The 25,134-nt window shown below is 34.4% G+C and overlaps 1 protein-coding gene across 3 annotated transcripts; it reads left to right on the plus strand.

Moving 5' to 3' along the window:
* The first annotated feature begins 865 nt into the window (after window positions 1-865).
* LOC107485533 (uncharacterized) lies at window positions 866-23,161 on the plus strand. 3 transcript variants are annotated; one of them, XM_016106066.3, is made up of 14 exons: window positions 866-1,010; window positions 2,288-2,603; window positions 2,823-5,802; window positions 6,055-6,321; window positions 6,491-7,165; window positions 7,357-8,178; window positions 9,584-10,318; window positions 11,454-12,332; window positions 13,800-14,606; window positions 15,921-16,880; window positions 18,591-19,568; window positions 20,585-21,321; window positions 21,487-21,547; window positions 22,718-23,161. In XM_016106066.3, exons 3-13 carry the CDS (start codon window positions 2,854-2,856, stop codon window positions 21,506-21,508), a joined length of 9,831 nt encoding a protein of 3,276 aa, XP_015961552.1. In that variant the 5' UTR covers window positions 866-1,010; window positions 2,288-2,603; window positions 2,823-2,853; the 3' UTR covers window positions 21,509-21,547; window positions 22,718-23,161. The 3 variants fall into 3 exon arrangements, with proteins under 3 accessions (XP_015961552.1, XP_020996498.1, XP_015961556.1); XM_021140839.2 differs by having other exon boundaries at window positions 22,722-23,161; XM_016106070.3 differs by having other exon boundaries at window positions 6,494-7,165.
* Window positions 23,162-25,134: the final 1,973 nt, after the last annotated feature.

Raw genomic sequence — 25,134 nt, forward strand, 5'->3', positions numbered from 1 at the left:
TCCTAATAATTTTGGAAAGAAAAATAATAGATAGTGTTATCTTTTTAACTATTTTCCAAAAAAAAATTAATTTTTTATATAAATTTAATTTTAATACACTTTAAATGTAAAGCAAATTTATATGTGCATCTAATCACATAACACTATATCGTAAAAAGACAGATGTAATTACATGACTATATTATATTATTAATGCATCAAAATTAAACTCTACATGTATATTCAATTTTTTTTATTTATTTAAAAATTAGTAAAATAATTAAAAATAAATTAAGACACTGACAATTATTTTAAAAAAAAAGTTTAATTAATATGTGCCTTAAAATTACTATATTTAAAAAGTTTTAAATGTTTTTGTTTTAATGAATGCACAACAATTGCATTGAAAATCAAACTTTCCACAATTTCTATAATAAATTTCTTCATTAGTAACTTTAGCTAAACCCTTTGGAAAATTATGTTTCACACTCCAGACAATGAGTAAGTGATAACGGAAAAAGATCCTCTTCAGTTTTTTTAACAATTGATAGAATTCAGTGTGATCTATCACCTTTGATTTTATGAGTGGGACCAGAAATAAATAAAAGAGAGAACGCAATAAATGGTTAGATTGAACACTGAATACCATCCAATTTTTTTCTCACCGGAGAGAATCCACTCCCAAGTGATAACACGTCTGAAAGCAATTTATTAGAGACTCGTCTTTATATAATAAAGGCACGTTTTACATGGAAAGTTATAGTGGATATAAAGGTTCTTCCCACTAATTGTAATAATGAGACTCCTTTTCATATAAAGCAAAGACTGTGCTCAATAGTCAATAGTCAACACTTATTAATTGCAATTTGCAATAATGACACTCCCTTTTCATATCAATAGTCAATAATAATTGGAACACTATGCACAGCAATTCATCTCAAGTCTCATTATCGTCACAGTCACCGTACTTCGCTGTTGAGTCCTGACGCCGCCGCTTCTGCTTCCGGTGTCTTGCTTGATCTCTAATCTGAGTAAGATTTCTCTCTGTTTTCTCAGCTCAGAAGAAAGTTTTTTTTTTCTTCTTTCGTTTTATTTTTACTTTATTCTTAATGATTTCTATATGTGGTTGCAACTTGCAAGAGGTTTTACTCTTTTACTGATTCTGTCCTTTCGTTTTGAATTTCAAAATGTGACGTTCTGTTTGTCCTGCAAAGAAACAAAGAAAGGATTTCAAAGGAAAAAAAGAGTACCTAGGGTATACTATGTAGTGTTTGAAAAAGTATAGTAACTAAAAAGCAGTGAACATTGGTCAATTTTGTTTTCTTTATTATAAAGTTATTTTTATTAACTTTTATTTTTGGAGAATTTAAGATATAGAATTTAAGAATTGGGGTTTAGAGTTCAAAATTTAGGATTTAGAATTTAGAATAAAAAAAATTGGTTAATGTTCATAATGTTTATGGTATATGTTGAGTTATCAAGAAGCAAGAAAATTTAAGTTTAATGTTTGTTTGGATTAACTTATTTAAAAAATGTAAAAGTTATTTTCCATTTGAATGTCATTTTTTTAATTTAAATTTGGATGAATTAAAAGATTTTATTTTACTTTTGAATATCTTTTCTATTTTATAAAGTGATCCTTTCTAGAATGAAAATTCTAACTTTTTTAAAAGTGATTTTTTTTATTGGTGGCTGATTTTAGTGTACAAATAGCATCTTTGATATATATATATATATATCAGAAAATCTAAAGAGATATTTTTAACAAAATAATTGCATCCACACAAATTCTAAGTAAATGTTTTATCAGACGGACTAACTAGATTAATAGATTTACAGTACAACTTTAAATACTAACTTGATTAGTTTTGAAACTTAGGGACCAGTTGATTATCAAGTGAAAACAAAACCATTTGTTGTACTTGTTTACATATTAAAAGTGTTGGAAACATAAAAGTTTAAAACTTACATAAATATTAGTTATTACATTATAGTTTTATTGATATTTATTTTTTTCCAATTTTTATATGTACCAAAATATACAATAAAGATTTTGAAATAAATAAAAATTATAAAAAAACACACAAATTTTAAAGAACAAAATCTTTGTTATGTTTACAAAATTTGATACAAATTATCTTCACAATAGGTGATTGTAATTCAATAGTTGGATTGATAAAATTAACTTTTATACGGCTTAACTTTGCCGAAGATGATATATGTGTGGTGTTATTTGATCCTAACTCAAGAATATATTGTGAAATGTTTATTTGCTTTTTGATTGGGTTAAAAATAATGTATGATTCAGTACTTAATCAGCCTGAAGCACTATGGGAGACTCCAAACAGACTATATATATGCTTATATGCTTCAAAGTCAAGTAAGGTTACTGTTTTTCTGAGATCTGAATATCGTATCATGGGCTGAAAAGGAAGTGAAGAAACACAGGATTGCCTTTGCACCGACGGTCGAGGTTGAATATCATGATACTACAACTTCTGTGGTTTTTGGAGTCTGCTCAGTCAATTAAAATATCTCAGTGTTCTAGTATTACAATTCTCAAGGCACTGCATTTCTACCGGGCACCATGATATCTTCATAGAAAGGCTTAAGAATGATTGCAGGTACTTTTAGTAGTTGTGCCTGCATGGTTTGTTATGTCAGCTCCAAAAGGATAAGTTGCTTTGTTGGCATTGCATAATTCATAAATTGTGTGATCAACTAACTTTAGCATGTTCTTTTTAACTACCTTTTGAACATATCTGTTGGTTTGGTGCTTATTATTTTTCTATTCCTTGTCAAGGTCTACTTAATTTTCTTTGTTTTTTCCCCTTCAAACTTAGGGAAAGGTTATAATCAAAATTAAGAGGAAGTATGGAGTTTGTAGCTCTTGCTGTTGATAAAACTTTGGGTTTTGTGGCCCAACCAGTTTTTCGGCAGCTGGGTTACATTTTCTTTTACAACTCTAATGTCAAGAATCTAGTTCAAGGAGTTGAGGAACTTGAAGCTGAAAGGATAGCAGTGCAACATCAAGTTGATGAAGCTTTAAGGAAGGGGGATGAAATTGAACAGAGAGTTGAAAATTGGTTAAAACAAGCAAGTGATATCATCTCTAAAACAGAGGAGTTTCAACAAGATGGAGGACATAAAGGGACGCGCTCTTGGTTGTTTCCAAATAGCATGCGGTTAAGGTATCGGCTGGGCAAACAGGCAAAGAAGATGAAAACGGATGTTGATGGACTATTACCAAAAGCTGACTTCAATGGAGCTTCTTATAGGCTGGGACCAAGGTCCATGGATGCTGCTTTATCCAATATTGGTTATGAAAGTTTCAAATCAAGGGATGAAACCATGAAAAGTGTAAAGGCAGCACTTGAAGACCCAACTGTCAGAATGATTGGAATCTATGGACCGGGAGGTGTTGGTAAGACTACTTTAGTCAAAGAAGTTGCTAAGCAGGCTATGGATGAAAATTTGTTCTATCCGGTGATTCTCACAAGTGTAACAAGGAATCCAGACCCCAAGAAAATTCAGGGAGAAATTGCTGACATGTTGGGGTTGAGACTGGAAGAAGAGAGTGAGATTGGGAGAGCAGATCGTATACGGCAGAGGTTGAAGAGAGAGAAGAAGAACACCCTTGTAATACTAGATGATCTTTGGGAAGGAGTCGACTTGAATAGGTTAGGAATTCCATTTGATGATGATGGTTTCAGCCAGATGACTATCAAAGACATACCAGACTTTGACAATAGCATGATGAAGAACGAAAAGGCTACTGGTGAATACAAAGGGTGCAAAATTTTGCTAACTTCCAGAAGCAAAGAAGTATTGTCTACTCAAATGGATGTGAAGAAAAATACAATTTTCTCTGTGGGTATTTTGGACAAAAAGGAAGCCGAGAAGTTGTTTAAGAAGGTAGCTGGAGTACAAGGAAAGAATCCCAAATTTGAACGTTTAACTACTGAAATTGTAAGGAAGTGCGGAGGGTTACCCATGGCAATTGTTGCTGTTGCAAGAGCGCTGACAAGCATGGGCTACTTGGACTGGAACAATGCAATGGACCAACTGAAAAGGCAAGAATTTATGGGACTGCAGAATCCTATGGAATTTTCCGTGAAGTTAAGTTATGATCATTTGGGAAGTGAGAACCTTAAGTCTGTTTTCTTGCTTTGTGCTCAAATGGGTGATCGTGCATTAATTATGGACTTGATGAAGTACTGCATTGGCTTGGGTATATTTCAGGGGGTCCATACAATTAGAGAAGCTCGAAATAGAACAGATACATTACTCCAGAAGCTAAAAGACTCAAGTTTGTTGTTGGATACTGATTCCAATGATCATTTCAATATGCATGATATGATTCGCGATGTTGCCCTGTCTATAGCATCCAAGGAGCAAAATGTATTTTTTCTGAGAAATGGAAAAATAGATGAATGGCCTGACATGGATGAACTTCAAAGGTATACGGCTATTTCCATACACAATAGTGAAATCATTGATGAGCTTCCAGAAGATATAAATTGTCCTCTGCTTAAAGTCTTTCATATTGATAGTGATGATCCGTCATTGAGAATACCGGACAAGATTTTTGAGGGAATGAAAAATCTCAGAATATTGATTTTGACTGGCGTTCATCTACCACACTTACCAAATTCAATTAAATGCCTGAAGAATCTTAAAATGCTTTGTTTGGAGAGGTGCCAACTAGGTGAGAACTTATCCATCATTGGAGAGTTGAAAAAACTACGAATTCTAAGCTTTTCGGGGTCAGAAATTCAGAACTTACCAAATGAGTTAGGCAATTTGGGTAAGTTACAATTCTTTGACATCAGTAATTGCACCAAACTCAAGGGCATTCCTCCTAATATCATATCAAGGCAGAGTAGTTTGGAAGAGTTGTATATGAGAAATAGCTTGTCTCAGTGGGAAACTGAAGGACAAACAAGCCAAACTCAAAGTGCTATCCTTGGTGAATTAAGGCATATGCATCAATTAACAACTCTTGACATATGCATCTCTAATGCTGAACTTTTGCCAACGAATCTATTTTTTGATAAGTTGATAAATTACAAGATTGTGATTGGAGACTCCAATATGCTTTCTCTTGGAGATTTCAAGATGCCCCATAAGTATGAAGTGTCAAGAACTTTGGCATTACAGTTGAAAGAACCTACTGATATTCACTCTCAAAAAGGGATTAAAATGTTGTTCAAAAGAGTTGAAAATCTGCTGTTGTCAGATATTTATGGTGTTCAGAATATTTTTGATGAGTTGAATTTGGATGGATTTCCAGAGTTGAAACATTTGTCCATTGTAAGAAACTCTGAGATTGAGCACATCATCATTGAGTCAATAGACTTCTCACATCCACATAATGCATTTCCCAAGTTGGAGTCTTTGTGTCTCTACGAATTGAACAAGATGGAGAAATTATGCTCTGCTAAGCTTACAACTAACTGCTTTAGCAATTTGAAATCCATCAAAATTAGTTGTTGTGGACAACTGAAAAGTCTCTTTGCCTTCTGTATGGTTCAGTCTCTTACTAAACTTGAAGCAATTGACGTTGCTGAATGCTGTTCTTTGGAGGAGATAGTTGGTGGGGGAACAGATGAAAGTAATAACAACTCTGTGAAAGTTAATAGGCTGAAGTTACCTGCGCTGCGCTCTTTGACACTACGCTCATTGCCAAGGTTAACTGGTTTCTTGACCAATGATAACATCTATTCTGAACCACAGTTGGTAGAGGAGCAAGTGTCAGATGGTGGTTTCAATGAAATTACTGTGGTAGAGGAATCGGCTTCCCATTATCTCTTAAATGATCAGGTATGCTCACATCTTTTGGTTATACTTTTCATTTCAATTTATTTTGCCTTTGACATAATCTTGATCGTGTCTATGTAGGGGAAAATAATATGCTTATCACAAGTTATTTGACATAAGGATTTAGGTTTTGAAAAGTTTGTCCCAAGATCCTGTTTCATGTATTGCTTTTTAGATTGTAGTTAACTTAATGATTCCTAAAAATAATATCATATGGTTGAGAGAGAGAAATTGATTGTTTGTAACTGTACACAGGTGGCAATTCCCAACTTAGAAAGTTTGGAATTATTGTCAATCAACATCCACAAGATATGGAGTGAGCAGTCTCCGTCCCTGCCTTTGACTCATTTCTGCTTTCAGAAATTGATAAAACTGAATGTGAAAGATTGTAATAGAATGGCATATTTATTTACATACTCCATGGCTACAAGCCTGCCAAACCTCAAAGCCCTTTCTGCAAGTGGATGCAAGAGGATGCAGGAAATATTTATCTATGACAATTCTAACAAGGATGAAACAAAGGTGTGAACCTAATGCTTTATGGCTGAAATTTATCCTTGATCTATGAAACAGAAGATAGTGATGTTTAGTTACTAACTCTCTGTTTTCTGTGCACTTTTGCTTCTAACTAAATACCTTCCCCTTCTGGGGGTTTCAATTTTAGTACCTAATTGTTATTGTTTGACCACAGCAGATTAGCATCTTTCCTAAATTGGAGGAAATCCAATTTAGCGGCATGGAGAGGTTGACAAAGATATGGCCCTCCAGAGTCAATTCAAAATCCTTTGGTAGTCTAACTACTGTGGTTATTGAAAAGTGTAAAAATCTTGTCACAGTTTTTCCTGGTCACACTGTGGGAAGATTTCAGAAGCTAATCAGCTTGAAGGTTTTTGATTGTGAGTCTGTGAAAGAGATATTTGACATTCAAAATAGCACTCCACAAGGACTTTCTGGGTATGAAACTTATCTTCAGTTCTTTTATATCAAAGAGCTTCCCAGTCTGAAGATTTTGTGGAACAAAGATCCTGAAGGAATTCTTTCCATTAAAAATCTACAAATACTGGAGGTGTATGGATGCCGCAACTTAAAATATCTCTTCCCATTTTCTGTGGCCAAAGATCTTGATAAACTTCAATGCCTCACTGTATTAAATTGCAATGAAATGGAAGAAATTATTCCCATGGGAAAAAAATCTACTGCAAGTAGTACCCTTAAGCTTCCTCAATTATCCTTTTTGCAATTGCAACAACTACCAAAACTGAAGAATTTCTTTGGGGGCGGAGCTATTGGGTTACCAGAATTGAAACAGCTTGCAGTGTGCTATTGTGAAAATCTAGAAGCACAACCAATATTTGGAGATGAAAAGGTAATCTAGAAGCACACCCACTATTGGGTTATATTTAAATTTTGTTTTAAAAGAAAGTTACTGTTCAGGTAAATTGGAATGTATGTTATATTCTTCTTATATCCATGGCAATTGTTTGATTAACTTCACAAAAATTAATACAGTGCAAAATGTGACTTATTGTTCAATCCATTTTCTTTTTTCTTTTTCAGGTCATCTCCAAGCTAGAGATGTTAACAATGACAATGACCCAGAAGGGATCAGAGTGGCTAAACCAGTGGATAAGCAAATGTCGAATGAACAGTTTAAAGGATCTTCGCTTGGCACTATTGCAGAATATTAAGATTCTGTACGAATTTCTCCACAAAATTCCTAACCTTGAAGACTTGACTTTGTACAGTTGTCAGTTCAAGGAAGTGTTGCCTCATGGAAGCCTTGCAGCACCTAAAAAAATAGGGACTGTAGTACAGGTTAAGGGTTTGGTACTGTGGGATTTGCCTGATCTTCAGAAAATTGGCTTTGAAAGAGATCCAGTTTTTCAGATGATAGAGCGATTAAGGGTACATCGCTGTCCCCGTTTGATTGATATAGTGCCTGCATCAGTATCTTTCACATACTTAACGCTTCTGGAAGTGAGTGAGTGTAACAGCTTAATAAACTTAATGGCATTCTCTACAGCAAAAAGCTTGTTTCAACTCACAACAATGAAGATTATTAAATGCAACAAGATGGAGGAAATTGTAAGAAAAGACGGAACTGAAGAAGAAACAGAAGATGTTGTGTTCAGCAAATTGATGACTCTGGAAATTGCATCTCTTGAAAAACTCAAAAGTTTTTGCTGCTCTAGAAATTGTTCCTTTAAGTTTCCGTCACTGGAAAAATTAATACTAAGAGAGTGTCCATCAATGAAAGTCTTCTCTGCGGGAGCAACAAGCACACCAAAACTACTGAAAGTACAGGTTGCAGAAGAGAAAGAAAAATGGCGCTGGGTTGGTGATTTAAATGGAACCATAGGAAATATTTTTACAGAGGCGGTAATTAATCTTTTTCATCACATTCTTATTATTTGTTGTTCTGGGCTTTCCAACTAAGAAAATTTATTTTAGGTAAATGAAAGATATCAAGATTTAAGACTTGACAGCGAAATTTTAGAAATGTTACAAGGGCTTTAATGCTGTTGATGAACATGACATACATTGGTTGCTTATCATATATTCTCTATCAAATTGCCGATTCTTTAGTTATAGAGTTAATTACATCAATCACTCCCTATGTCATATATAAGCATTCATGTATTTTTACCTAATAACTTAAGCTTTTATGAGAGGTGATTTCATGAGATGATATCAAAATTTCTATGACCAAAATGGTCGAGAGTTCAATCCTTGCTATCTCATTCTAAAAAAGCCTCTTGTGTCGGGGGTGTGTTATAGAATAATTTATGTGTCTTTACCTAACAATTTAAGTTTTTAGGAGAGATGGTTTAATGACACCCTAAAGGTTCACCACATTTCCCTAACAACCTAGCATCACTTAATTCCCTTCTCTTATATGTGTTTTTGAAAGTTTCAAATTTACGCATGACATAGTGTCCTTTACCCACTTAAGAACCCTAACATCCCAGCACCCAGAAAAATTAGCAAATCAAACCAATGTAACCTGAACGCAAACCACGTTTCCTTGGCATGTTGCCATTAGAAATTTAAAATCCACAATGCACCTTGTCCGCCAAGAAATAAGAGGAAGGTCAAATGCAACATTGTGTATGGGATATGACATATGAGAACTTTCAAATTGGATCATAGGAAAGCTATCTAGGTCTCCAAAGTATTATCCTTTTGACTTTGTCTTTCAAATAGGATCAACTGACAATGAAGAACAACTTTATTTACATTCCTTCATAAAACATAGTGCAGGAGATGAATCAAACTATTCAAGTGTTTCCAGGGTAGCACGAACATGAAACCCTTTTATGTGCAAATAAGAAATCCATTTGATATATTCTCGTTTGCTCCACAACGATGTTTGAATATGCATGGTAGTTTTATGATATTTAGGCAGATTTATTGGATGTGGGAAGCCGAGCAACAAATAGTTAAGGTCGAAATATTTATTTTATGCATTTTTTAATTTTTCTAATGTTTAAAATTTAATGTTCAAGGAGGTTATTGTAATATAATTAAAAGAAAATTAAGGGAGTTAAGTGTTGATTTGAAATCTATGAGATTCCAAGGGAGTATCACTGCACTTTAGCGGAGGTGTTGATGTAATTTTCCCTTAAATAATATAAGAATAGAACTATCTGATCTTCCATGTTTTGTAGCTTTTAAATAATCATGTTAAGCAAGTAGTATTAAGTAATAGCTTTGGTTTCTGCCAAGCAAGCATTCGTACCATTTAATTTCATACAATAATTGTTTTGCATGTATTTTCACGCAGTTTGCCACTGGAGTAGAGCATTTGAAACTCGGTGATCAGTCTATGCTGGAAGAGATATGGAAGGGTCAAGTAACAGTTCCAAACAAGTGGTTCAACAATTTGAAGTCTTTGGTCATCAAGAAATGCAAATTTTTGTCGATCGTAATACCTTCTAATTTACTTCCCTTCCTAAGTAAACTGGAGGAGTTGGAAGTGCAAGACTGTAATTCTGTCAAAGTAATATATGACATGAAAGATGTAACTGAAGAAACAAGAAGCATGAAAAATATGGGACAAGTCTTTCCTTGTCCATTCCCTTTGAAGAAGTTTATTCTAAAGGAGCTTCCAAATTTGGAGCACGTGTGGAACAGGGATCCTCAAGGAATTGTTAGCCTTAAAAATTTGCAGGATGTGCATGTTGAAAGATGTAAAAGTCTTAGAAGTATATTTCCAGAATCTGTTGCCAAAGACCTGGCGCAACTTGAAAACATTGTTGTAAGATACTGTGAGGAGATGGTGGAAATGATTGCCAGAGATGGTGAATCGTCCTCAGAAGCAACTAAAGAGTTTGTGTTTCCTTCTTTGTCCTCATTGATTCTATGGCAATTGCCAAAGCTCAAGTGGTTTCCTAGGGAGCTTAAGATAAAGTTTCCTCAGTTGAAAAGTTTAGATGTTCATCACTGTTTATTGACATCTGCATTGGAAATCTATCAAACAGCATGCCTGGAGGATCATGCCTCTACATCAGTTGCAAAGGTTCCATCATTTAACAAGTTTGTTTTAAATAGCATCTGAACTATTCCCCTAAATGCAAAATGGAAAAATAAAAAAAAGAAAAAAAATGGAGAGAGACTAACATCCCATTGTAGTATGTGCCATTGATTACTATACCTAAGTTTCATTTTAATTATTCTTTGTATTTTGTTTAGATAAAGTCATTAATTTTATTAGTTATTCAAATAGGACATGGTAAATGTACTGATTAAATTTTGCAGTAGCTCTTTCAGATTGCCTGGTATTGATTGACCTGCATAGATAATGAATATACTATATGGTGAACTGTGGGTAAAAGTGTTTTAGTGTTATTATCTAAATATGTATTGCTATTGTCATTGTCATATCATTACCATTATCATAGTAAGACTATGTATTGCTATTGCCATTGTCATATCATTACCATTATCATAGTAAGACTTGTTAGATATATAATTATTCATGTACCTCTACCTACTAGCTTAAGTTTTTGGGATAAGAATTTCAGCCTAAGTACACCAAAATTATTCATGTACCTTTACCTACTAGCTTAAGTTTTTGGATTATAATTTCAGCATAAGTTACACTGCTGTAACTTGCACAGCTCCACAGAAATTTGCCTCTTTTCTACTAGTCTGTTAGATATATAACTATTCATGTATCTCTACCTAATAGCTTAAGTTTTTGGGATACGTAGTTTTATGATAAGACTTAATAAAAATTCTTCTATTTCTAAATAAGAGGAATATATAAATGCCTTTATTATCATGAAAATTGAAAGTGCACTTAATGTTCTTTCGTTATTTAGATATTAGGTAGACATTTTAGGAAGACATATGATTGCTTTTCTAAATATGCAGTGATATATGATTGAATGGTTATTTGGTGAAGGATCAAAAGTTCTTCTCGGAATCATTACTTTAATTTTGGTTCAAATGTCATGGTGTGCTGTTGTGTTTTATTTTGTCATTGTAAGATGCTAGAATACAATCCTCCTTATAAAATGAATCTTAACTCACTGTGCTTATGAAAGAATATATTTTAAGGAGTACCACAATTCATTTACTAAAAACCTGAATTCTTTAATCATGTTCAGGTGTTCAATTTCATTGTCTTATATGTCTTTTTACTCTCCTAGGTTTTTCCCAACTTCGAGAGACTTTCACTCAATAAAGAGGAAACCATGATGATCTGCCATGGACGACAGCTTGAGGTGAACCTCCTACAGAAATTGAAATGCCTTATTTTGCAGTGTTTTCATAGTCGGTGTAGCATGTTTCCTTATGGATTCCTTCAAAAATTTCCCCACATAGAAGAAGTTGAAGTGCGTTGTTGTTACTTCAAGAAGATATTCTCCATGGATAGACCAGACATGAATTACGGAGGAGTTCCCTCAAAGCTGAAGCAGTTAAAGCTGAACACTATGCCCGAGCTCAATTCCATTGGGTTCGAACACTCTTTGGCAGACTCAATTCTCAAAAATCTTGAGAAATTGGAAGTATCTGGTTGTCCTCGTTTAGTAAACTTGACTCCATCCACTGTGTTTTTCTCCAAACTGGCAGAATTGACTGTCTCTCAATGTCATGAACTGGACTACTTATTGACATATTCTACAGCCAAAAGTATGCATATGCTTGAGAAGATTTCTATAAGCCATTGTCAGTCCCTAAAAGTGGTTGTAGCTAGAGAGATTGATGAATTAGATGAGAATGAGCATCATGAGATAATTTTTGAGAAGCTCAAAGCATTGTACCTTGACTCATTGACAAACCTTGCATGTTTCTATGATGGCATTTCCTCTTTGAACTTCCCATTGTTGGAACAAGTGTCTGTATTTGAATGCCCTATGATGGAAAGTTTCTGTCAAGGTAATGCAGTATCACCAAACTTGTCAGGTGTCAAATTTCATGGGCATATGAGTAAGCTTAAGTTGTTTGGAGTTGAATATGAGGACCATGCAGATAGCCACTGGGGAACTGATCTCAAAACTATTATTTCAGAGGCATTTAAGGAAACGGTATGTATTTTATTATTTTTTGTTGCCTTGGGAATAAGGAAGTGGCCATAGCATTTTTTATCTTACAATTCTATATTCGGGATGATTGGAAAGTAGGATTCTGTTAGGACTTGTGTATTATGGGGTGTCCAAAGTCCTACATTAGGTAACATTACATTGTATTTAAGGAGGGTAGTTCTTTTCCCTTAATAGCTAACTTTTAAGGTGTAGTTCCTACTTTCCTTAAGTACTTAACAATGGTATCAAAGTTTGGTTGTCAGCGCCTTGGAAGGCCTACCTAATTATCTATAGCTTGGATTAAGGTGTATAGTGTATACTGATAGCCAAAGTGGCTACCGTTAGGTTAGTGTTTATATAGTGAAACCAGGGGCGGTGTATAAAACTTTATTATAGCATGTGGACTTAATATAATAGTTGGTATACAACTTTATCATACTGCACCCTAATAATTACCTTCAAAAAAAGGTGACATAAAATGTTAGTGTAAAATGCGTTAGGGTAAAGTATTCACTGTTTCCAATTTATCTCCTTGTTAAGCTTTATGGTTACTCAATGGAAATAATAAAGTAACTAACTAGACAGAAGAGAGAAAGGTAATATAGTTGCCAATGAGTTATAGTTCAAATGGCATAGTCTCCCCATACTCACCTAAGAGGTTACGAGTTCGAATTTTCCTACCTTTGGTTAAAAAAAAAGAGCACCTTCTCAATTATTCTTCATAAATGCACCACCTAAACTATTGAACACTATCTAATAACAATATATATCAAGATATTTCAGCTATCTCAATAACTTGATAGCATATATTTTGTCGTTGTACCGATGATTTTTAAAACAGCTCTAATTGTTAAAGTTCTTCGCTTAAGCCAATTATATGCAATAAAGCTTCTTCTTTGACTCAAATTAATTATATTATGTAATAAATTAAAAAAGTAATATTTATCTGAAATGTTCTGTAAAATATGTAAAATTGTGATAAATGTGAAATGGATGTAAATAAACCGACCAATAGTTGTGACGGTATTGATTTTGATTCGGAAGATTTTTTTTTTTTTATATTACTTTGCTTCTTTACCATCTTATTGTGTTGAAGGGGAGCCTTGGAGCAACGGTTGAGTTGTCTCCATGTGACCTTATGTGACCTTAAGGTCACAGGTAAAAAACCACTGATGTAATTATCTGGTTAGGCTGCGTACATTACAACACCCTTCGGGTGTGGTCCTTCCCCGGACCCTGTGTTCACGGTGGATGCTTGTGCACCGGGCTGCTATTTTATTTCTTTGTGTTGTTTTCTGGTTCTCTGTTTTTTGCTCTCCTCACTCCCCTTTTGGGTTATAGTAAGTGTTACCTATCAGAGAAATATATAAACAGAACAATCGTAAAATATGTTAATAAAAGATATTAATGCTAGGCATGCCTAGAAATCATGTCCTTCAATTTGATGTGTATCTTATTTTGCAAGTACAGGCTGCAGAGTTTCTATCTCATGTAAACCATTTGAAACTGGGAGATCATTCTGAGCTAAAACTAAAAGATATATGGTTTGGTGTAGTTCAAGTCCCGGATACATGCTTCAACAATTTGAAGTCTTTGATTTTGGAAAATTGTCGCTTTATATCAAATGTAATACCTTCCAATTTACTGTCTTTTCTAAGCTCCTTGGAGGAGCTGGAAGTAAGAAATTGCGAATTGGTGAATGTAATATTTGATGTGAAAGATATTACAGGAGATAAAAGTAATATGAATATTGGTCAAGCTGCTCCCCTCCAACTAGCCCTAAAGAAATTGAAATTAGAAAATTTACCAAATCTGATGCATGTATGGAGTAAAGATCCTCATGGGCTTTTCAGGCTTCCTGCACTACAAGTAATGCATGTCAATGGATGTAGTAGCATTAAAAGTTTGTTTCCAGTATCAGTTGCTCAAGATCTATTGAATCTTGAAATTATTGATGTAAGCTACTGCGGGTCCCTAGAGGAACTTTTTCAACCAGATATAGGAGCTGAAGAAGGCATAACTATAAAGTTTCTCTTCCCATGTCTGACCGTACTGATACTAGGTAACTTGCAAAATTTCAAGTACATCTACCCAGGAAAATATGAGGTGGAATTTCACATGCTGAAAAGTTTAAAAGTTTACCTTTGTAAAAAGTTCACTCCTATATTTCGAATTGACCATCAGAAGCATCCGGATTATGAACACCATCAAAATCATCCAGATGGTGAATTTCAAGAATTTCAAGATAATCAACAAGCCCTTCTCTCGATTGAACAGGTACTATGTTTTTCTATGACTTCATACTATGTTACTGGTCCTTTTAGGAATGCTATGTGGGTAATAGAAATAATTGGCATGCTTCAATATTGTAGATGCCAGTAAGACAATCCTTTTAGACAACTTAGCTTGGCATAGTACTATCTTTAACATGTTTTAGATCAAATTTTAATCCTCTAAATTTTGGATGATTCATGGACATTTAGTCATCAAGCAGTGATTTCGATTATCTCTGAACATCAATGCAGTTTTAATAGAACGTTGCTTTTATGCTGCTTCTATCCATCCATTTCTATGATGTAAAAGCTTACACCAATGCTGTCACACAATGAGTAGTTGACATTTTGCAATCTTATAGTTTTGCTATATCAGCATTGTTGTATACGTGTCAATCTTCTGTTCACATTACCATCCAAGCTTGCTTTCAATCATTCACTCTCTGAGTTCATTCTCTAACATCTCTTGCGTGTTTTCAGGTTGCCCCAATATTTGTATTTTATTTATTTCTAGGTGGCAACTATTGTTCATCTCTTTTCTATTTTATATACTTTTTTTTTCCTCTGCAACATTATGCATTTTGTAGATGTAGAAATAGAAGAAATGAGCATAATGACAGCAGAGAGCATATGATACATTCCTATTGTTATTATTGCAGAATTTTAAAATATTGTTATTAGGGACTATGGTATTATGGGGTATCCAAAGTCCCACATTGGATAGTATGGGATATTTCATGATGTATTCAAGGAGAGAGGTTACCCTGGAAAGGGCTACCTATAGGCTGAATTAAGGTGAATACCAAATTTTGATAACCGATAGCGAAGTGGCTGTTGTTGGGTCAGTGTCAGTAAAGTAAATCCACCGTGGACGTTGGCAATTTTATGGGGTCAAGAACCTTGATGGCACTTGAATTCCATCAAATCTGTATAGTCTTTCTCTAAGAGTGCCTTGAAGCAGTGTCTTCTTGACACCTGACATTTCACATTTCAAATATAAGGCCAGAATTCAAAGAAATTATCTAATGCCAATTTGGCTACACTTACTAGAGTCTTAGAGATTGTGGGTACATTTAGTAGATTTTGCAGAGTTGCAGAGTTAGGGGGGAGGATCCTGCATACAGAACTTAGTAAATTATTAGATAAATTATTGCAGTTCTTTTTAAGTTAGCTACAACTGTATTTACAAGTGTTCTTGATCCCTGTCAATCTATGTTGCCATTGCCATTATTGCATACACTTTTGCTCTATTTTTATATTGTGGAAATGGGCTCAGGATATCTGTGTGAGATATCTCACTTTTTCTTTTGCATATTAGGTTGCTGCCAGCTTGGAGCAACTGTCGCTCAATACAGAAGATATTGTGATGATTGACCAGAGTATATCTCAGTTTGACCTCCTTAATAAATTGAAAGCTCTGGAACTGCAATGCTTTGAATATGAATCTACTTTTCCATTTGGGTTGCTTCAAAAGTTACCCAACACTGAAAAGCTACAAGTGAGTCATAGTTCCTTCAAGATGATATTCCCCCCTGAAGCAGGTCCTTGGCTGTCTTCTTGTATTGATGATACATCCTATAACCATGAGGATCACTCTAACTTCCTCTCATTCACTGATCAAATACGTTATGTGTTAGCGGCTCTACAACACGCCGGGATCCGTCCTATTGATAATGAGCATGATGCAAAAGCATTAGTTCCAAAGCTGAAAGAGTTATATCTGAATGCTTTGCCTGAGCTCAGAGCGATAGGATTGGAGAACACCTGGGTGGACGTCCTTTCTAGAGGCCTTAAGACCTTGGAAATATGCAGATGTCCGTCTTTAGTAAACTTGGCTCCATCCACTGTGCTTTTCTCCAGCCTGACAAATTTGACTGTAAAAGAATGTGGTGGATTGCAATATTTATTCACATTGTCAACAGCAAAAAGCATGCATCTACTTGAGAATATGTGCATATGCCAATGTGAGTCAATGACAGAGATAGTGGACAAAGAGGAGGATGAATCAGATCTTCAAGTTGACATAACTCTCGGGCGGCTCAACACGTTGTACCTTGACTCGTTGGAAAACCTTGTAAGCTTTTATGCAGGCAATTCTATTTTGAAATTCCCATCCTTGGAACAAGTTTCTGTGTTCGAATGTCCCAAAATGAAAGTGTTCTGCCAAAGTGGCGTGGATACTCCAAAGTTGATGGGAGTTGAATTTAGCAACCACATGGATGAACCATGTTGGTTTGGTGATCTTAACATCACGACATGGAAGCAATCTGAACAAATGGTGGGTTTTCTCTATTCATTTTTCTCCTTCCATTTTATAAGTTAGACATAAATCCCTCCATCTGCTTCAAATTGTTAGGTTGAGAATGTATTTGAATACATTTTGTATGCAAGTACATTGTTAAAGATAGCTATAAGTGCATGAAGGGGGAAAAATTATAAAGGAATTTTTTCTATTGAAAATAGGCATGTGCCAATTGAATTTGTGGCACTTGAATAACATGGAAAAGTCTATTGTGAAGGCTAGGAAAAATTGTAAGTTGCATTGATGTAGATATAGTACATATAACAAAAAATTTTCATACTAATCCAGCATTAATTTTTACTACATGAAAATATTTTGATTTTAAATTTAAATATTTTTCAAAGAAACCAAAATCACAGCTATATAGACCGCATACTTATTATATATTATTCATTTTCCTAAAGTGAATAGTTTTCCTTATCTAATTACCACTTTTCAATTATGATTGAATTTTTCATACTCTTTCTAGCTATATATACACATTTCTAAGTGAATATTTCTTATGTACGCCTCATGACACAAGCTGGATCCATGTTGAGTTATGTTAGGCCTGCGACAACCTATATAAAACTTTGTTGCATCCTAATACGTGGCCATGACACAATGATGTCTTTGGATCCATGTAGGGCTGCGTTAGGTTTGCAACGGCTAACGTAAAACTTTGTCGCATCTCGATGCATGGACACAATGTAATGATGTCTTGATCCATGTAGCCGACTCCGCCTAGCTGGAAAAGGCTTTGTTAAGAAGATCATATTGTTTACAAGAGAAATTTTGCTTGTATTCTTTAAGGTTAACGGTCAAATTAGTCCCTGAAAGATGGGTCATTTTCCAAATTCGCCTTTGAAAAATTTTATCAATCAAATTAGTTCTTCAAATATTACAAATTAATCATTTTTGTCCTTCTACCGCTCAATTAATAGTTTTCGTCAACAATTGATGATATTGAACATTAATTGACAACTTACATAATACTTAGCATGTCCAATTGGACACTGAACAAATATTTTATGAAAATCTATCAATTCAGTCCATTTTTCCAATAATATAAACCCCAATCATAATATAACCTAATGACAATAAATTGATAGATTCTCATTAATATATTTGTTCAGCATCTAATTGGATATGTTAGGTGTCATGTATGATGTGAGTCAATGTCACGTATCATCAACGATTGATGAAAACTATAAATGAGTAACTGAAGGACAAAAATAGTTAATTTATATTCTTTGAACTTAAATCCATCTAATTTTACCTATATCTATGACAAAAACTTATGTGGTTTAAGATATTGTTGCATTAAGAATAAATTGGAGTGTTTCATTGTCTCAATTTTCATACATCATGTAGTTACATTCTTGCAATCTCACAATTGGAATTTTATGAACCAAACACTAGCCTTGTTGAAGCAAGGAAAGACAAGAATATTTGATAAGTAATGCAATGTGTACACTTATTCAATTTGATATATGAATTTAATTTTCATCATGCATTGTTAGTGAAACGCAGAGGCCTTATTATATATTTTGACATCAATCAAAATGTTTGGCTTAATTATATTGTATATTACTTCAAAAATCGTACAGATAGAAGCATGTAACTGGATGACGGTGGAAAACTATTTTACATCGATTACTTATCAAACTTAACCTCTTGATATGTTTTATTGTCTTCCTTATACAGATTACAAAGTTTGCCTGTGAAGTACAACATTTGGAGCTTAGTGAACACCCTGAACTACAAATGTTTTGGAACAATGTAGTTTCTGTTCCGGACACATGCTTTGAAAATTTGGAATCATTGGTTGTGGAGAGCTGTGAATGGTCTTCAACTGCAATACCTTCTAATATACATTCTTTGCTGAGCAGCTTGAAAGAATTACAAGTGGGAAACTGTAATTGTGTGAATGCAATATTTGATGGAAGAGATATAAGGGGTGACAGAAGGATGAAAGATTTGGAACCAGCCTTGTTCCTGTCAAGAATGATATTGAATCAGCTACCAAACCTGGAGCATATCTGGAATACAGGGCTTCAAGGAGTTGCTGGACAACAACAATCTGAAGAAGTATATATAGATGGATGTGACAAGCTTAGAAGTCTGTTTCCAGCATCAATTGAAAAATATCTAATGAAGCTTGAAAAACTTGATGTGAAACGCTGTCTGAGGTTAGAGGAAATTGTTGGGAGAGACAAAGTATGCACAGGAGCAATAATGGAGTGTATATTACCGGCAGTATCTTTCTCAAGTCTAAAAGAACTGTGCTTATCTGATTGTCCTAGACTGATATATGTATTCTCATCCTCAACAGCTAAAAGTTTGGTGCAACTTGAGAAGATGCATATAAACAAGTGTAAATCAATAAAAGAAATTGTGGCCAAGGAAGTAAATGATGCAATTCAACGTCAGATAATCTTTGGGCAGCTCAAAGTGTTATCTCTAAATTCTTTGCCAAGCCTAGCAAGCTTTTATGAAGGGAATTCCACATTGAAATTCCCTGAACTAGTTGAGGCAATCATTTACGAATGCCCCAAAATGAAGATTTTCTCTCCAGGGTTAGAGACACCAAAGTTGGAGGCCATCCAAATTTCTCCACAGGCATCAGACAAGAGGTGGGAGCATGATCTTAACCATACAATAAAGGCGTTCATTGCATGGAAGGTACCATCACTCTTCTTTCATAGATATTTTAGTGCTGGACGTGTGAAATTATTTGATTTCAAGATCTGTCATGCTGCCCCGGATACCTTCATTGAGATAGATAATTGAATATGAATCCCAGCCATCTGAAACGAAGTGAAGAAGACGCATGATTAAGCAGCTAGGAGAATAGTTTGTAATTCACTGATTAGTTTATAAACATTGTCTTTGGGATTCGAATTCTGACACATAGATGTTTGGAAAGGAGTGAAACACTATCATCAACAAAGAAACAAAATAATGAAAACCAAATTAGGCTCAATAGCACAAGGCCCTAAATAACTGAGTGAACAAGAGGGAAAGGGGATCCAATTCAGTTATTGACTCTATATGACAGTTTTCTCTAAAATGTTTAGTAGGCTAAGAAAACTCACAACCGAAAACAAAAAGAGAACCCTAAATTTGGATACAATTTCAAAAACCCTTGAGGATATCCATGCTGTCAATAATGTTAAACCAGAATGATAGAAGTAGAACAAGCAATCTATTCTGACTCTTAACCTGTTAACTCTAGGATACATAGTCCATTAGATTCTTGACCCCACTAATCGCATTTGTATTCCCAAGATCATGAAACAATCAACTAAGGGGAATCAATGTGAACTGCAATTCAAGGTGGTAAGGAGATCAAATGCAATTAGAATAGGAGCTAACATACAGAACAAACTGGTGTTAAATTTAACTTTTCATTTTAAGAAACAGTGTGTTTTGTGTGTTGAGATTATTGTGAGATTTGATGAGATTCCCTCATACATTTGTTATAGATATGGAGATATCAATTAGGAAGATTCTTTCCTTTTATTAGAGAGTGAATTATGCAGAGTATTTGCTATTTCGTATATATATCTAAAGACCATAGGCTGAGGAGATTTTCCTCAAGCATTCACACAAAACCACACTTTTAATTGTTAGGGACTTGAATGATAGTCTCTATCATACTAAGGTCAATACTCATATTTACTCTTGTTTGCATCTAGGTTACGAAGTTTGCATGTGAAGTACAGTTTTTGAAACTCATTGATCACCCTGAACTTGAAGATATATTTTGTGGGGTAGCTCTAGCGCCATTCGAGTCATACTTCAGCAATTTGAAAATTTTGGTGGTGGAGGGGTGTGAATTTTTATCAAGTGTGATACACTTTAAGTTATTTCCTTTCCTAAATAACTTGGAAGAGTTACAAGTACGACACTGTGATTCTGTCAAGGAAATTTTCGATGTGGAAGGTTTAATGAATAATGTGGTACCATCTGCATCCCAAAGCTTTCCACGGATCAAGAAATTGACTTTAGAAAATCTACCAGATCTGCAGCATATTTTGAGAATCACAGATCATCAAGGAATTTTCACATTTCCTGATTTGGAGAAAGTGGAAGTTAGGGAATGTAAAAGCCTTATCAGTTTGTTTCCAGCAAAAATAGCCAAAGGTCTTGTGAAACTTGAAATGCTTCATGTAATACACTGTGCAGGGCTAGTAGAAATTGCTGCCAAGGATGAGGCAGCCACAGAAGCGAAAAATGAGTTGTTTGAATTTCCCAATTTGAAATGGGTCATATTATTGGAACTACCTGAGCTCAGGCACTTTTACCCTGGGCCACACAATAAAGAATGCCCTAAGCTTAAAGAATTAGATGTGTCTTGTTGTCGTAATCCGAAGATCTTTTCCACAGCTCAAGACTTCGGTGAGAACTATCAGCTCTTTTCTTGGGCCAAAAGGTATGTATGATTCAAAAGCTTCATATAGTTTCTCGTTATTTGGATCACTAGACATATAAAAATGAAAAGACGTTAAAAAATTCATGTCCTTATTTTGTGAGAAGTTACTCATGTGACTTATATCTGATTGCCCTTCTTTTCTTTTGTCTTTGTTTTGCATATTAGGTTAATAGCCTGGGTTAAATGAGTTGTTAGACACATAATCATCAGATGTAGAGAATTTCAGGTGAGCATATCGCACTAGTCTCCGACTCCTTTTGCGTGTGTTTGTCCTTTTTCTGTTTAGTGTTAAATATTTCTCCATATGGGTTGCAATCTGTAAGTATTGTTTCACTAGGATCAGATAACTTTACAGTATCTTAACATAAACCATATTTATATTCAAACCATAAATTCAAATATACAAGATGCAATAAATTGTTGGCAAAATAGTAACAAGCTAATATATTTTTGGTTTGTTGAGCATATGAAATTTAAACCAATCACATTATTTGTACATCAAAAATTGATAACATTTGCAGCAATAACACAAGTGCTTAATTATATATCTGTAAATGGCTACTCATGCATAAAATACTGGGACTTGTGATTCAGCCAAGGCCATGTCTAGCCGTTTATCCAAGATCATGTATAATAATATATCATCAGTAATCATTTGTTTCAACTCAAATTTTGAACTTGGTGTGAATCTATTTAGCCATTTTGTTTTCTATAGATTTTAGGTTTATTGCGTGTTAGAAATAGTGGATATTATTGTTCTGTAGGAAGTATTGGTAGTTGTAGTTCATTAAATGTAAGCGGTTATGCTGTAATTAATTCTAAACCCATCCTTCTTGTATGTATAACCTAGTAAGTGTAATGAACAAAAAATAAGCTATAGTAATATCTAGGTCTCTACTCAATTCTCTGTTTGTTACTTTAACTGCATGATTTTAAGGGACTTCTCCAATGCTGGTTTTGCAATTGTGAAGATTAGTATAAGGGTAAGATCTTCTGTGATTGGCTTTGCATCCTTCATGAATTATATGTTGCTGTAACATATTGACTTTCCTATCGGTGCTTGATTGGTTTGAGTGAATAGATACTTGTTTTCCTTATAAGCAAGATCTCAAATTCAAGCCAAGTGTTGTAGATTAAAATAAATAAAACAAAAAGAAAAAGAAAAATTATGTAAACCCTACAAGAAGTTAAATAATAAAAGCCAGTTTGGTTTGTATTTTTATCTTTAGTATTTTCTGTTTTCAGGATTTTCATGAAAAAAAAAAAGAGTAAAAACAATAAAATCTTATTTTATATTTTCACTTTTAGCTGAGATTGAAGTATACAAGAAATTAACTAATTGTAGAGTTTTCCATGGCATGAGAAATACCATTCTTGACCTTGTCTTTGTTTTCAGGCAGATCATCATCCTGTAGCAGTTATTGGGAGGTATCACAATGTGCTAGCTGTGCTTGAATTTCAGTTGTGGCTATATCTACCCTCGTTGATAATAATTAGGCATTTCTACATTGTTGAGATAGAAATGTCACTTGTAATGTGTTACTTTATTGTATTTAATCCATGTGTGAGATATAATACTGTATAATATTTTGTTAAGAGATTGTAAGTGGAAGTCTCAAGTAGTTTAACCTTCATGTGGGGTTGTCTACAATGCATGCATGGCTATGTTTGTAGGCAAAGTATTTGATGAGGTTCCCAAAGAGAATCTCATTGATGACATTGAGATATTATATTGCTTAGATGCCCTCACTCCATACTTTGCCAAATTACAAATAGGTTGCAGTCATGTATAATGTTGGTCATTAAACATTAATCTCAATAAATTTTCTTCTTTCTCATATCCTTCCTTTCTCCTCACTTTATCATCTTGATTAATGGTGGCAATTGAACTATATTATTAACCAAACAAATCATAGTTGAACTACATGTACCTGGAGAAACTATCCGACTCAGACCCACGGTATATTTTGCCAAGTTTAGATTTGCCATTTCTATCCATTGTTATTTTCGAGTCAAGTTCGAATTATACTTTAGGTCACCTGATCCGGTCCGAAGTTTTTTACAATAAAAATATATTTTTTAGAATGAAATTAGTAATATCATATTATACTTTTATATTTTAATTAATATTTTTATATTATGTGGTATTATTTTTGGTTTAAAATAACTTATTCTAAAATAAATATGATATAATATTTGTTAAATTTAATTTTTAAAAATAAAATTTTATTACTTTAATATATAAAATTTACAAATTTGTATATATTAATTTTACATCAAATCAATTCGATTTAACCTAATTTATTTTGGGTCATTTTTTGAGTTGGATCAAAATAGACCTGGTGGCCTTTTAGGATAGAGTCCGGGTCTACTTAAATCTGACCCGACTCAGTTCATAAACACCTCTAACAGGCGCTAAGAGGTTTTGTGTTCAAGTTTTAGAAATAGTAAAAATATTTTTATGGATATATTTTTTTTGTGACTAGACAAGAAAGAAAAGAAAACAAAGAAAACAAAGGAACAAAAAGGAGAGGAAGGCCCCCTAAAAACCAGCAGCTAAGTCCCTTGTAAGTAAGATGCGAAGCTCATCCCAAGACTCTAACAACCCAGTTTGGGAGATATTATTCACTGTTGCAAATTTTGCCATAGCATCCGCAACATGGTTGGCTAATCTCTGAATTACCTTGACATCAGCTCTCCAATTCCAAGTCAAAAAATCATGAATTTTAGAAACCAAATCATGATCAGCACTTTGAATGTTAGTAAAACGGTCTTGGATTAGGAGAAAAGCTTTCAAACAGTCTGTCTCACAAGAAACCTGCTTGTACCCTGCCTCCCAAGCCAAAAGTAATCCCCTCCAAATAGCAAAAAGCTCACAACGAAGAACCATTCCAAGCGGCAGAACCCCAATACAACCACCTTGCCAGACACCATCCGAGTTTCTGATAATACAGTCAAAGCCAACACAATCGCCATAGATACTAGCATCACTGTTAATCTTAAACATCCCCCAGGAGGAGGAGACCAAGATGAGCTCGGGCAAGATAAACACCGTTAAGTTTAGTGAACAAAGACTTTAATTTCTGATCAGATGCTGAGATTAATGATAGCACTTTATTGAAAGGCCAAGAATTCATAGGATTGAAAACATCATGATTCCTGTCTCTCCAAATCCACCAAAGACCAGAGAAAAAAAAGAGTAGTATTGACATTTTTCCATTCAGATATCCATTGTTTAAAGGATGAACAGTGAACATCGTTAAGCTGTAAAGTTTGCCAAATTGCACTAACTTTTGGACAATCACACAAACAATGAAGGACAGTTTCTGGAGCTAGAGAGCAACGTGGGCATAAATCAGAAGAAGAAGGCCCACGATGATGTCTAAAAACAACAGTTGGAGGAGCATTATGGAGGCAAAGCCAACAAAAAATTTAAATTTCTCAGGTATCTGGGTTCTCCAAAGCCAGAGCCACTCCACTCTCTTCCCATCCATATTTGTGCTTGCAAAGGCATAAGTAACCACTACTAGAAGAGTAAATTTTTGAATTTGATGCAACCCATCTCTAACCTGTTATATCCCCAGATTTCACATCAAGATTATAAGAATTTATATTTAGAGACAAAACATCAGGTATAGTAGTGTAAATTCCATTGAAATCCCAACAATCATCTCTCCAAAGATCACCAATAGCAAGGTCAGTGTCTGCGATGTGGACATATGGCAACTCATTTGCAACGACACCTTCTCTTCTTCAAGAATCAAACCAAAATGAACCATTTAGAGAACCAATACACTAAGAAAAACCCTCTTT

The sequence above is a fragment of the Arachis duranensis genome, chromosome 4, assembly GCF_000817695.3.
Source record: "Arachis duranensis cultivar V14167 chromosome 4, aradu.V14167.gnm2.J7QH, whole genome shotgun sequence".
NCBI classification, from domain to species: Eukaryota; Viridiplantae; Streptophyta; class Magnoliopsida; order Fabales; family Fabaceae; genus Arachis; species Arachis duranensis.

Coding starts and splice junctions, on each gene's coding strand:
- LOC107485533 (XM_016106066.3), top strand. CDS start 2,854: ATGGAGTTTGTAGCTCTTGCTGTTGATAAAACTTTGGGTTTTGTGGCC. Junction 5,803..6,054: donor ATTATCTCTTAAATGATCAG/GTATGCTCACAT, acceptor AACTGTACACAG/GTGGCAATTCCCAACTTAGA. Junction 12,333..13,799: donor CAGAGGCATTTAAGGAAACG/GTATGTATTTTA, acceptor TTGCAAGTACAG/GCTGCAGAGTTTCTATCTCA.